At 40.4% G+C, this 14711-nt stretch overlaps 1 protein-coding gene across 8 annotated transcripts in view; it reads left to right on the top strand.

Annotated features, from left to right (window-relative positions):
* acaca (acetyl-CoA carboxylase alpha) overlaps window positions 1-13121 on the top strand; it is a 33473-nt gene extending 20352 nt beyond the window's left edge. For 6 of the 8 annotated variants that reach the window (XM_080867673.1, XM_080867674.1, XM_080867675.1 and 3 more), the window contains 19 exons: window positions 279-494; window positions 615-1088; window positions 1897-2052; window positions 2148-2294; window positions 2670-2939; window positions 3395-3492; window positions 3661-3781; window positions 3940-4050; window positions 6084-6227; window positions 6330-6450; window positions 7415-7511; window positions 7647-7743; window positions 7850-7985; window positions 8060-8237; window positions 8326-8438; window positions 9085-9239; window positions 10001-10171; window positions 11205-11341; window positions 11482-13121. In XM_080867673.1, the coding sequence (XP_080723799.1) occupies window positions 279-494; window positions 615-1088; window positions 1897-2052; window positions 2148-2294; window positions 2670-2939; window positions 3395-3492; window positions 3661-3781; window positions 3940-4050; window positions 6084-6227; window positions 6330-6450; window positions 7415-7511; window positions 7647-7743; window positions 7850-7985; window positions 8060-8237; window positions 8326-8438; window positions 9085-9239; window positions 10001-10171; window positions 11205-11341; window positions 11482-11608 (3069 nt within the window). In that variant the 3' untranslated portion in view covers window positions 11609-13121. The remainder of the gene's footprint in view (window positions 1-278; window positions 495-614; window positions 1089-1896; window positions 2053-2147; window positions 2295-2669; window positions 2940-3394; window positions 3493-3660; window positions 3782-3939; window positions 4051-6083; window positions 6228-6329; window positions 6451-7414; window positions 7512-7646; window positions 7744-7849; window positions 7986-8059; window positions 8238-8325; window positions 8439-9084; window positions 9240-10000; window positions 10172-11204; window positions 11342-11481) is intronic. The other 2 variants (XM_080867672.1, XM_080867678.1) reach the window with 1 other exon arrangement.
* The last annotated feature ends 1590 nt before the right edge of the window (window positions 13122-14711 follow it).

Here is a 14711-nt window from a genome sequence, read left to right as displayed (position 1 = left end):
TTATGTCCCCCATTTAAGAGAAATGACACCCATTAGCAGCTTTCTGAGATTGATATTGCCCATGACTTAATTTACTTAATACAGTGTGTGGCTCATGGGCGTCTTTTTACACTTAAACCAACTGAGCAATCGTGAAATTGCCAATTTAAACTGTGTCTGTTAATGTTAGAGGTGCTAGTTAAGAAAAAAACTGAGGTGCTCAGTAAAATATTGAAACAAACTTGTCTCTGCAGGACTGTGTTACTGTTTGTTATTGTATCCTGTCTGTGTCTCAATAGTTTGAGGAGGACCGGATCTATCGTCATTTAGAGCCTGCATTAGCATTCCAGCTGGAGCTCAACCGCATGCGGAATTTTGCTCTCACTGCCATTCCATGTGCCAATCACAAGATGCACCTGTATCTGGGTGCAGCCCGAGTGGAGGTGGGCACAGAAGTTACGGACTACCGTTTCTTTGTCCGTGCCATTATCCGCCACTCTGATCTGGTAACAAAGGTAAGATTACAAGCTTGGTTTTGGATGAGAAACTTTCTATTTTTTGCCTTTAATTTTTAGCCCCCAAATTCTGCCGTGTTCGATGCTGTTGAGATTTATTTTTTCCTCCTCTTTTATTAGGAGGCCTCCTTTGAATACCTTCACAATGAAGCAGAGCGCCTGCTGCTGGAAGCTATGGATGAACTGGAGGTGGCTTTCAACAACACAACTGTGCGAACTGACTGTAACCATATCTTCCTCAACTTTGTCCCTACAGTCATCATGGACCCATCAAAGGTCTGGGAAAATATTACCCACAAATATCTGATTGACAGAGTAAATTACTGCCACTGTGTTTGCTTCCTGCTAATCTTTTCCTGTGAACTTCAGATCGAGGAGTCTGTGCGCTCCATGGTGATGCGTTACGGCAGCCGTCTGTGGAAGCTTCGAGTCCTGCAGGCCGAGTTGAAGATTAACATCCGCTTGACTCCAACGGGGAAGCAAATTCCCATCCGCCTCTTCCTTACAAATGAATCTGGCTACTACCTGGATATCAGCCTCTACAAGGAGGTCACTGATGCCCGAACGGGACAGGTGGGGCCCAAAGACCGACAGGTGGGGCACTCATACATCATCCATCTCATCTCCTTATTGTCCATTCACTGGTAAAGGGCATCAGCTCCTTCCTGGAAACCTCAGCTTGTAGAGTACAATTTACCAGACTCTGTTGTAAATTTCGTAGTTGTATATATCATAATAGAAACTTCAAGTTTTTATTATTTGGAGTAGAGATCCAGTATGGTGTCTTGCCCATAGCCCATTGGACAGTTCTTTTAGCAATATCTTTTTTCTAAACTCAGGTAACTCAGGTAAGATATGCGAGATTCATCAATCCAGCCGTCCATTCATCTTTCAGTGGTCACGGCCATCCATTCAGTAGTAAGGCAGTGCTGAAGAGATGAAAGCTACATGAAGCAATGAAGGAAGATTTCTGTCATCTTCAACACATTTCATGTCTTATTTTTGTCTTTTTCCCATGTTTGCTCTGTGGTGGCTTTAATGGTTCCATAATATAAGAGATTCACAGTTTGTTTTTTATGTGAAGACTGTTATATGGTTACCAACAAAAGTGACAGCTCGAAGTGTTTTAGCTGTACTCATTTCATGCATTAAAATGTAATATTGTTGGGAGGATAAATAATGAAGTAATAACACATACTAAAGTTGCAACATAGTGAGAGCGCTACATGAGAGGAATTCTTTTGATGTCCAGTAACTATGAGAAGTGCTTTTAATCATTATCACGTTCTTTTAGTTGTTTTTTTTTTCCTGTCATGTGTTTTCATCTTGATTTCATCTTAATGCCAAGGTTGTTGAAGAGATCATTGTATCACTAAAGTGACCACTTCTGGCCTTTTTCCAGATTATGTTCCAAGCATATGGAGACAAGCAGGGCCCCTTGCATGGCATGCTCATCAATACACCATATGTTACCAAAGACCTGTTGCAGTCTAAACGCTTCCAAGCACAATCTCTGGGCACCACCTATGTCTATGACTTTCCAGAAATGTTCAGACAGGTACTGTACAAAAACGTGCCTATTATATTTAGCTTCTGCTTAGATGTACTAAATAATAACATATTAACATGCTGCCTATTTTATCCTATCTTCAGGCTCTGAAAAAGCTTTGGCATTCATGTCAGGCTTTTGCCGACTTACCTCAGTGTCCTCTTCCTTCTGAGCTGCTCACCTTCACAGAGCTGGTTCTTGATGCTCAAGGTCAGCTGGTACAGATGAATCGACTGCCAGGGGGCAACGAGGTCCGTGTTTAAGCTTGAAGCATGAAAACAAACCTTGAAAAGCAGGAATTTTTGACATTGACATTTTTTGACACACTCGCCTCTTATTTCAGAATGTACACATTTTCTTTTGCTCTGATGCAATAAAGACGGTAGTATAGATAAATAGATGACTGTCTATATTATACTTCTATTTATTCCAAAGATGTAAAGCTGCGTTCTGATTCTGTCTTGATTCAACAAATATGGAGGATTTCACACTTTTTATTCCACCGTTGAGCAAACATGGTCAAAATCAGAAAAACAACTATGCAGCTAATGTGGATTATTTATTGTCTAATACTTACAGATATTCTGTATTTATTGGGTTAAAGTTTCCCTATTTGATCTCTCCAGATTGGCATGGTGGCATGGCGGATGACCCTGCGAACCCCAGAGTACCCAGCAGGACGTGAGATCATTGTCATAAGCAATGACATCACACACAAGATAGGCTCCTTTGGGCCCCAGGAGGACATGCTGTTCCTGCGAGCCTCAGAGATGGCTCGGGAAAGTGGCATCCCCCGACTCTATATTGCGGCCAACAGCGGTGCACGCATCGGTCTGGCAGAGGAAATCAGACATATGTTTCATGTGGCCTGGCAAGATCCAGCTGATCCTTACAAGGTCAGCCAGCAGAGTCTCAGAGACATTAGGCTATACTTAAACTTTAATTTAAATTTGTATAGAATTTTTTATTTTTATTTTAAGTGAAATCCACTAATCACTATTTGTAGATAATTATTGAGAATATCGTAATATTCTTAATACTTATTTTAGTAAGTTTTAGTTATTTAGTTTTCCATAATTCTAAAAGATTTTTTTGTTTCAGAATTGCTGTCATTATCTCAGTGTATTTGCATTTGAAGGTTTATTATTATGTATTAAGTTTTGTTTTGTTTTTTACTAAAGGTGTAGTATATAAATTCTGAGACTAATCTGTTCTCTCAATTATTTTTTTTGTTCCTTTTTTTCTGTCTTTAAAAAAAAAGTTTCCTGACTTTTTGTCTGCTGCATCTTCATTTTTGTCAATTTTTAAGCTGTCAACATTATTTCAGTTGCATGTTTTGTTTTTCCTACAGGGTTTCAAGTATCTCTACCTCACACCTCAGGATTACAAGAAGGTTTCAGCTCTAAACTCAGTGCATTGCGAACATGTGGAGGATGAGGGTGAATCGAGGTAATTTTTTTTTTTTAAGTATGCATTAATAGTTAATTTTGTATGTGAGGATATGATTTTATAAGCTTGTAATCTTCAAGCTTCAAACACAAGATGTGACAGATTGAGACAAAGGTAAGAGGGGGTCATCGCATCTGGATTTGAGTGAATGTATGTGTTGTCACGCAGGTACAAGATCACTGACATTATAGGTAAAGATGAGGGGCTGGGTGTGGAGAATCTGAGAGGGTCGGGAATGATTGCCGGAGAATCCTCTCTGGCTTACGAGGAGATCATCACGATGAATCTGGTAAGATTCAAGTGCGCACTTGTGTGAAAACACACATTCATATATGTAGTCTGCTGCTTTGCCTTGAGTTTGTATGTTCTGTTAAGAAGAAAGACTTGCTGTATGTAAAGACGTGAAAAGCTGGATGGTTGCTTATTGGAAATCTTGCACTCCTCTAGGTCACATGCCGAGCCATAGGTATTGGAGCCTATCTGGTGAGGCTTGGACAGAGGACCATACAAGTGGACAACTCCCACATCATCCTTACTGGAGCTGGAGCCCTCAATAAGGTGAAATGGGTCATTTTTGTGTAATTTAGATACAGTAGAATACAGTGATGGTGCCTTTCTGCTGTTGTAGAAGAAAAACATGATTGTGTTGTACACATGTGCACTCTGCTTCTCCTGTAATGGGGAGTGAACACCAAATGAGCTGTTTCTAAATTCATATAATTAATGCATCTGCGCTTTAATGAGCAAACCAATATATATTCATTAGTTGACTTTTAAATTTTTCAGCTAATATGGCAGGAAGGTCAAATGGGTCTTTTATGTTTTTCGTCCTTTTTTTGTTTGTTTGTTTGTTTTTTGAATTATGAAAAAAATGTAACAGAAAACGGTGTGTGCTTTGATGATTTTATTTTTATTTTTCGGTTTATATGGCTTGTTCCCCCCTCCCTGTTTGAGCAATTTTGAAGCTCATTCCCTCCACCTCGCTGTGTTCTACTGGGATTCCCTTTCCGATCCCAGCCACAGGCCTGGCTGCCACTCAAAGTGGAATAATTGAAAGCGCACCATGAAGTTGTATTTGCATAGAAATAGAGTGACATGCCAGAGGCTGCAGTGCAGGACACCCATATCATTTGTTTTTAATCAGAATGAAAAGTTTTGCTGATGCAGATTGTTTTTTGGTTTTTTTCTCGCCTGTATACACTTGATTAGTGTGTGTCTGTGTGCGTGTCTGCACGCATCGCTGCCTCCTTTTGGCTCGCTACCCATTGTCTGTCCTTGTCAGTGCATTAAGATGATTTCATTTCAAATTGGATGACAGTTCACAACATGACAAACCATGCAAATGGCCCAATGATGGTATATCTATTTGCTGGAAGCTCAATTGTTTTTAGATTGTCCCACTGTTTTGCTCCATTTGTAGGAGCAGCATCACAATAATGGTTACTGACAAATGTCCACAATATAGAGGTGATGAATAGCAACACATTTTTTTGTTTTTTATTTGGAGAAAATGATTTTAACCAGCAACACTGATTTAAGATTTTTTTTTTTTTTTTTTGGCCTGCTCATTTATCATGTGACTTCCTGGCTATTAACTGAAACTTAATAGAGAGCAGGAGGCTACCACCCAGAGATCATCATTTCATTAACTGCTGGAAAGAACTCCTATTTTCATGGGGAATGGATAGTAACTACTAGCACAAATACCCCAGCGAGCTGTTGCTACCACTTGGTGCCTCGTTTTCTTCCTTCCAATCATCTCCCTTCGTTCCTCCTCCTTTGTCTCCTCCTCTTCTCTCCGCAGTGGAATCTTAATGAATCTGGCGATGGCCAGAGGCACAGGGGTTTTGTGTATGTCAAGGTGACTGCAATGTTTCTTGGGGCAGCCAGCTTTCCTGACAGCTTTAGGAGAGTGCCCTAGATTTGTAGCCAGATACATAACCATTAATGGTAATAAAAAAAGTAAATGATGGCTGAAAAGGTGAGAGCTGAGGGTAGGGATTGAGCTCCTCTCTGATTTTTATAGAAGCATGTCAGGGCCCTGCCACCTGTTCTGAGATGCTTATGAAAATAGGGTGGGCTGGAAGGGAGATTTTATGGCTTCAGGTTGGCAAAGGAACAACATGAAGATAAAATAAGTTTGGTGGCTCTAAATGTATACAGATACATTGGTTTTTGTTGCACACCAGAAATGGATGTAAGCCAGTATAATGAATTAGCTTTTCTTGTTAAGAAAGGGACGTGTTAATTCATGCAATGTGTTAGGAAATCGGCTATGAAGAGAAGCAGGCGCTGTCCCCAAAAATGTGACTACTGTGAAAGAGGGGTATCGACAAGGCTGCCGTAACCTGGATACACAGACTAGAAACTTGTTTACAACACTTCCTGTTGTCAGCCAGTGTTGCGCAACAGTATTCTGACTTAGTTTGAAACTAGTTTTTAAAGGGTAAATCCACATTCTGTTCAATTAAGCGGGAAACTAATGCTTCAGGTTTTGAAACATTGCCTTCATTAGTTGCCTGATCTAAAATAAAATACCTTTGTCAAACATTTCCCCACAAATCCATACATTTGTCCTTTTCCTACATTAGGTGCTGGGCAGAGAAGTGTATACATCCAACAACCAACTCGGTGGAGTTCAGATCATGCACAACAATGGTGTCACTCACTGCACTGTTTGCGATGACTTTGAGGGAGTCTTCACTCTTTTGCAGTGGCTGTCCTACATGCCCAAGGTAACAGCTCGATGTTTAGAACGTATGTAAATATAATAATGTAATGTACAATTTCATTTAATAATGTGATATCATGATCATAATGAGTGATCTTTTCCTCAGTGTAAATCTAGCCCAGTGCCCATCCTCAATGCCAAGGATCCCATAGATCGACTGGTAGAGTTTGTACCTACCAAGGCTCCTTATGACCCTCGCTGGATGTTGGCAGGACGCCCCAGTCAGAGTGAGTGCCTAATGTGGACGTATTTAAATTTGATTATGAAAATGTTTGGACTAGCAAATCGATTCTCGAGTAATATTTGAAGAGTGTGTATTTAAAAAAAAATGCAGACCTTCTATTCACTGTAGCTTCTTTGTTACTCTGTATTAAATGCCCAGTTTTATTTACTAGAAATCATCCTATTAATTATTAATGCTATTGATGTTATAATTCTGAACATAGTCAAAAAAAAAGCTGTAGTGATTTGTTTAGCATCTAAGCTCTCAAATCTAAGCTTTGACTATAAAAATAATGTATACACTTCACTTTTCCCCTAATGATCATCAATATTGCTTCATCAGCAGTTGTTAAAAAGTCAAGCCACATTTTCTTTTGTGTTATTTAAAGTAAATATAAAGATTTATTATTTCAGCCTGATAGCCTAAGAGTTAAAGGTTGAAATAATTCATTACAAGAGAAAGGCTATTAAGAAACTAAGCAAGAAACAGTGAAGCCTAACACCATGCCGCCAAAGGCCGGATCAGCACCAAAATTGATGCAGTGTGTTTTACACTGCAGGTCAGGACTGAGCAGGTTCCACATCAGTGTAATTACTGCTTGGGATGGCAAAGAGATCGGGGAACCGTGTGGGAAGCCAGTCAACGTCTGGTAGTGATGAGTGGCCAAGCTTAATTGAATGGTAACCTCTTAGGCTGGGCATGTTTCTTGGGGTGTACAGGCAGAAAAAGAGCTGAGCAAGTCTGCTTATACAGTCATCTATCACGGGCGGTGCCAAGATGACAGATCCTGCGAATATACACGCTGAGTCTGCACACAGAAGAGAGCTAGGGATTTTAAAAATATCACGAGAAGAGAGAATGCTTTTTGGAAGTGGATCTGATTGTGTTGCATTTAGAATTTTCATTAATTAACTTCACTTTTTGCCTTTATTTACTCTGTGCATGTATTCTGCTCTCTCTCAATAAAGCTCCAAAGGGTTCCTGGCAGCTTGGCTTCTTCGACCATGGCTCTTTCATGGAGATCATGCAGCCGTGGGCTCAGAGTGTAGTGGTAGGCAGAGCCAGGTAAGTCCCAAATAAAACCAGGTTACATGCCACTAAACGTTATTGATATACAAAACAAAACAAAAAAATTGATTAGCTTTTAAAAATCATATCAAGGTATTTTGTAGATTTTAACAGTGGATGGCCTCTTTACAGACTCGGTGGGATACCGACTGGAGTTGTTGCTGTGGAAACCAGGTCAGTGGAACTGTCGATCCCAGCTGATCCAGCCAATTTAGACTCTGAGGCTAAGGTAAGGGTCACTGAGTGTGTATATATTCAAGAATGAACAGGCACACAACACATTCACAGACACCTTTGTACTGATACCACTTCTTTCGTTTTTATTTTATATTTAGCTCATCCAACAGGCAGGACAGGTGTGGTTCCCAGATTCTGCTTTCAAAACTGCTCAGGCCATTAAGGACCTAAACCGGGAGGGCTTACCTCTCATTGTGTTTGCCAATTGGAGGGGCTTTTCTGGAGGGATGAAAGGTACTTCTGCCTCAGTCACCAACCAATTAGTGATTGAACCCCATCTTCATCTAATATGGTTTTATCCTCTTTAGATATGTACGACCAAGTGCTGAAATTCGGGGCCTACATTGTGGATGGGCTGAGAGAGTACAAGCAGCCAGTATTGGTTTATATCCCCCCGCAGGCTGAGCTGAGAGGAGGCTCCTGGGTCGTTATAGATCCCACCATCAACCCCCGGCACATGGAGATGTACGCCGACAAGGACAGCCGGTGAGCTTTGGAGAAAAGGAGGCAGATTTTTATTTTTTATTTTTTTTAATACCTTGTCTTTCCTCACTTAAATCCTTTCTGTTTCCAGAGGTGGTGTGTTGGAGCCTGAAGGGACAGTCGAGATCAAGTTTAGAAGGAAGGATCTGGTCAAGACCATGAGAAGAGTAGATCCAGTCTACATGGGCTTGGCTGAAAAATTGGGTAAGCCCCACACTTGAAATCTGAGTATTCCTCTTTAGGGCTATCTCTCTTCCTCCCTGTTTGGTCTTACCTTCATTTAAGGGAGAAGCAAAAGGTGTGAGCATTTATGCTTTCCCTGTCATTCTTGATTTTGTGTCATCTTTTTTGCATTCCCCTGGGAGATGTCGGTCACAACCTTCCCAGATTAATCACTAGCTCTACTGTCTCTCCCATGCAGACTATTGATTTTTTTTTCCCCTTTGGACCAATGCTGCAATTGCTTGGAGCTTTCGGCATAGTGATGGTTTACTGTGAGGGTTTTGGGAGCTCATCTGTCTGCTCTGAGAGAAGTGAGGGTTTGGCGGCGGTGCTAGAATAAAACACTATTAGCAGAAGTTGATTCCCAACTACATTCTCATAGAGAACCTGTGTTTATGTATAACATACCAAAGGCAAATACAGGACTACCATGCAACTGCCTGCATAAAAAAAAATATATAGGCTGATAGTACAGAGGTAAACAGAAAATACAGTTACATTATACGTGCTCAGAAATGTAGATAAGCACATGCACTTTTGATTGCTGATCCCTAAATTCAACTTTTTAGAATAATCCAGTGAAATATGCCTAATATGTTTCATGCTATTACTCTGAAACTTCCAACAGGAACCCCAGAGCTGAGCCCTCCTGATCGCAAAGAGCTTGAAACCAAACTTAAGGAGCGTGAGGAGTTTCTTTTGCCCATCTACCATCAGGTGGCTGTACAGTTTGCGGACCTCCATGACACCCCAGGTCGCATGCAAGAGAAGGGGGTCATCACGGTGAGAGCTAACACTATCACGTGTGCACATATGAAGGTGTAGTCTGTGAATAACCTGAAAAGCCCATAGGGGAGTATCAGTCTAGCTGCTGCTGCACCTGCCTAGTGAATAATGTTTGGTCTCAACAGGCTGCGAGATTCATCCTTATAATTATCTTCTGATGACCCTGGTCTATCACCTTAGCAACTACAGAGCAGCCTTAGGCAGACCCCATCTCATTCTGTGCCTTCACAGACCCATCTTTCACATACAAATACACACAGATACACACTTTGCTCACATGACCAGAGGGGTGTTTTACAGATGGATGGCAGTCGGGGTGTTTTTTTTTTTTCTCTTCCCCTCTTTCCTGCCCTACATGCTATATACAGGAGAGGATTATTACCTATTCTAAAGTATACTAGCACGGAAAAGGAGAACAGACATCCTCAGACCATCAGTTCACTGTAATGTGAAGAACAGCATGTGTTATTAACACACCAATCCGCTTTACAACAATTACATTTTAAATGTGTCGAATTAGATTTTATTTTATGAATGAAACCTATAAATTCATTGACATTTGTGTCAAAGCAGACAGTTTTTAAGCCAGGTAATACAGTGGTCTACTTAATTAGTGCTACCTGAGTGCCACACCTTTGGCTTCACTTGATACAGAATTCAATGCTCCACATTAAAATTGGCATTCAGCAGGATTAAAACGTAGCTCTTCATGATACCAGCTCTTTGTAACGCTAGATGCTTGTCTTTTGCCTCTTCAGGATATCCTAGAATGGCAGACATCCCGTCAGTTCTTCTACTGGCGTCTGCGGCGTCTGCTGCTGGAGGAAACCGTAAAGAGGAAGATCCAGGTGGCCAACAGCGAGCTGACAGATGGGCAGATCCAGGCGATGTTGCGCCGCTGGTTTGTGGAGGCCGAGGGGGCTGTAAAGGTAAAAAGTATTTTGTTGGCGTTTTTAGGTTTTGTTGTAAAATCGTTCAATATGTATTGGCTCTGAGTGAAAAGTATGATAATATGGAAGGATGTGGTGGTTCATAAATTTAAAAGTTTGACTTTAGAGAGCGACGGGATCGTGTAGAATTCATTCAAAATAAAAACTTTGAATATTTAAAATACTGGTAAATTCTAGTTATTTTGACAGTAGACTGAAACCAGAATTGTGGAATAACAAAATATCCGTCATGTAGTGAACCTTTTCATCATTTCCACACAACCACACAGGATTGTAGACATTTCTGCTTTTCAGTGCCTTTCATGTTAGATTTTTTTTTTTTTTTTTGGTAATGTCTCATTGTGTATCGCTCTGTGAAAGTCATCATCTTTCCTTCCTTCCTTCTGTGCTTCCTTGCTTCTAAGGCTCAGAGCTCCAGCCGCTGGGGTGACAGGAGTCGGCTCAGTGTTTGAGATCTCTTAAGAAGTGGCCTTCTTGTTAGCTAATACATTACCCTAATCAGGACTGGCTGTCTTAAGCCACAATTAATCACAGCCCTGGCACGTGCAGATAGGAGAGCAACACGCTGTTTCTTAATTAAAAGCAAACAGATTAAAAATGATTAATAAGGGCGTTAAATGTTCTTGTGGACCTCAAGCAGGACTGTTCATAAAAAGGCAAGAGCCCATTAAACCCCCAAATCTTCACTAAGCCCTCCAGCCTGGCTTTGTTTGGGAACAGAAAATGCCAGCACTCATGAATACTAATTTTTCCATCAGGTCCAGTCAGCAAGACATCAGGCCCCCACTTTGTACCTGTCCATCTTTTTTGTTGTTGTTGATGTTGATATTTATTTGTTGATTCATGATATTTTGCTAATTTTATCTTTTAATATGGTGTGTAACTTTTAATTGCTTTTACTTCCACTCATTGTTGCATCATGAAAAAAGTGGGATTTTCAGGCTTTATATATGCTTAAATGCTGCATACAATGATTCATTTTCTGTCCTTTAACGCTCTCTGTGTTCTGCAGGCCTATCTGTGGGATAACAATGAAGAAGTGGTGGCATGGCTGGAGAGGCAGCTAGCTGAAGAAGAGGGTGCAAGATCAGTCATTGACGAGAACATCAAGTACATCCGCAGAGACCACATCCTCAAGCAGATTCGCAGGTGATCATTCAAAGCTGTGCAACAGCGCAAACTGCTGCTGAATGCTGGAATTAAATAGCTCATTTTCTCCTTTCTTAACCTTCATTCGCCCACCTGACAGGCTCATTTTCTTTTGTTTCCCTCTCTTTTTTTTCTCCCAGCCTTGTTCAAGCCAATCCAGAGGTTGCCATGGATTCTATTGTGCACATGACCCAGCACATCTCACCTACTCAGAGAGCAGAAGTGGTACGTATCCTGTCCACTATGGAGACATCAGCATCCTCCTAGTGGGGGCCTGTCTTTGCCCATGCTTGGCTTAAAGCCCAGCTTAGGCCATAGTCAGACCTAAACAGAGCCTGGTTCAACCTGATCTGGAGATTGAGGCTAGAGGAGCCAGCGTGATGACCGCTGGCAGCAGCCACGTTGTTAATGAACCGCTGGCAATGATTCTCAGTGATCAAGAGTTGACTGACATCATTTATAACATTTTGTAAATGGCAGTACACATGTGCTAGTGTTTAAGATGAATTCATGTGTTTTGTACTGAAGAGCAATTAAAAGAATGACAATGTAGAAATATCTAGTGAATTTAATTTAATAATACGTTTGGAGTTTACACAGATGACTCGAGAGGATGTCTATGCTTCCATGATAATCCATGCTTTTCAACTGGAGTGTTCCCAAGTATAAATTAAACACGCTGTTCTTAAAAAGACACCTAGGTTTGTGACATACGCTTGCTAAGATTTGCAAGCATTTTGATGACCAGCTCAACAGTGGCGACACATTGATAGAGGAGTTAGAAAGAAAGGGGGTTTTTTTTACACTCCTAAGCATGGAGCACTTAGTTACTGAACAAAGACAGAATTGAACAGGGGAGCTCAGCAGGGAGCAGCAGAAAGGTCCCTTTTAAACCCCAACTATTGCACAGTTACCCTGCAGTGAGCAATGGGCAGCTCGCCTCACAACAAAACCACAGCTGTCCCCTTCACACAGTAAATGCTGCTTTAGAGGCACTTTAGTGCTTACTGTTCCCTTACATTGCAGCCAGAATCAAGCCTGCATTTGAAATGTTGCATCTAGCATACGTGCAAACATAAATGCACAAAGGGAAACAAACAGTAACGCACGGAGAGTTGACGAAAGCTTGAATACGAAATGGAGACGGAGTTTAAAACGTAAGCTTGCTCAGAAAGATCTTTTTTCCTCTTTCCTCAACAGCTGTTGAGTCTTAAGTTAAGCTTGTTCTAAATTTATGTTTTATTTGTTTGAGTTTCTGTTTTTTTTTTCTAAAGAGATGTATTTGAATTAACAATCAAATGGCCAAATCTTTTAAAAATGTCTGTGAAATGATAAAAGCTACTGTTCACATATACGTTAGATTTTAACTGTAATCAACTGTTGCTGAAGTTTTTACGTCTGGTGTATGAAATGTTTTTTATTTTTACCATTTAAACCAGTCTTCTGAATCACATATCATATCACAATCGACTGTATTTGTGTTATGATAGAAAGACAACCTGTTGTTAGGAACTGAGTACATAATGCTAATAATAACAACGGCTAAAGGGCACTACATTGTTAAATTTAGACTTTTGGATCATTGTGTCATTATAATGCCCTGCTGAATACCAATGTTGGCAATGTGAAATGGCTTCATAGTTATTGCTGTGCCTTTTCTGTGTGTGTGTGTGTGTGTGTGTGTGTGTGTGTGTGTGTGTGTGTGTGTGTGTGTGTGTGTGTGTGTGTGTGTGTGTGTGTGTGTGTGTGTGTGTGTGTGTGTGTGTGTGTGTGTGTGTGTGTGTGTTGACACCTGTACTGACAAGCTTCCCAGCTGCTTTCTAAGTAACTGGATGTTTCCTAATTGAAGACGGAAAATAATCTCCACTGATGACGATGTGCTCTAAATGTAACTTCAACTTTAAATAAAGCTTACCCAACTTAGTTTAAAGTTTTTTGATTTATTTTTTTTAACAAATGTCTTGTTTTCAAGAATTTATGCTAATTTAATTTGTCAATTATTTTTCTGTATCGATGATTCCGGCGACTGATAATCACATCACTGGAAGCCTCGTTAATTCCAGTAGTCAGAACAAAGTCTGTGACTCTGGAGAGACATTTTCTGATTATTTGAAAATGATAGTCTTCCCATTCCTCAATCCACAGATGATTAAAGTGCCATTTTTCTCTCTGGCTTTTAAACTTCAACAGTATTAAGGAGGATGAAGCAGATCAAACAAATATTGAGGGATCTAGCTCATCCTCCCCTTTTTTCTTCTTTTTTTTTTATTCCGGCTCTTTCTTTCATATCATCCCCTTGGCTCTGTCAACTCTATTACCATGTTACCAACAAATATGTAAGACAAATTGAGTTGCATGCACCCAATACCCACCACAATTATAGACGGCCCAATAAAAGAAATGATTCATTTGGTAGTATAATTGGAAATGTGCCTTGCTTGGTCTTGCTGGTCTCCCAGAGGGTTCTTGCTCATTTGTAGTGGCATGCTAGGCCGATTAATTCTGCTTTTAATCACTGACAAACTGCGAAATCAGGTTCCTCGTCAGCCACTGGAGGGAAGAGGATCAGTAGATGAAACTGACAGAAACTTGTAATGATCTTTCTCTAGTTAAGGATGCAAACCGGATCTGCTGATATATAGTTATAAGCTTTGTTGGAAATAAATAAATAAATAAAGAAGATTACTTTAAATGTTACTACAGTTGAATTAAATATTCATCTTTACCCAAATGACAAGACCCAGTTACTTCTGGTGTCACGCAAAAAAAGTGACAAAAACAGGAGGGGGCAGAAAGAAATATTAGTGAAAGAAAGGGGGAAAAATTCACATCTGTGATGAGACTGAAAAAGAGGCATTACGATGAGAAGACTCAATCATGCATCGGAGACAACCATAATTCCACATTCACGCATCACAATGACTTGACAGCACTTGAGAGACAATGCCTGTGACCCAGTTGCAGGATTCCAATTAGCAGGGTGTATGCAACAGTTGAGATGAAAAGAGAACAGGGTCTTTACAGAGCCCCAGGGCTGTCTGATTACTGCCTGAAAACAAGAGTCTTTTGGCCATGACAAAGAGTAGACAGACACAGAGGGAGTGCCAGGTCCCAGCTGTTCTCCCCTTTTTTCCAGGCAGAGGATTTTGAAGAGCTCATCTCATCTCTGCGTCCCTCCCTGTCTTTTTACATTTCAGACATACTGCAAATTTATAACAGGCCAGGGCACTACAATGCTATCAATTTTATGAGTATGTGGTCATTTTTTAATTAATTTTTCCCCTACGGTATTGAAATAAATGTTGGCTTCAAACCTGTTTCTCTTATATACTGAAGGCACACTGAGGAAAATATTTTTTTTCAATAACTG

The sequence above is a fragment of the Rhamphochromis sp. 'chilingali' genome (assembly GCF_963969265.1).
Source record: "Rhamphochromis sp. 'chilingali' genome assembly, chromosome: 19".
Classification (NCBI taxonomy): domain Eukaryota; kingdom Metazoa; phylum Chordata; class Actinopteri; order Cichliformes; family Cichlidae; genus Rhamphochromis; species Rhamphochromis sp. 'chilingali'.
This window is presented reverse-complemented; position numbering and strand designations above follow the sequence as displayed.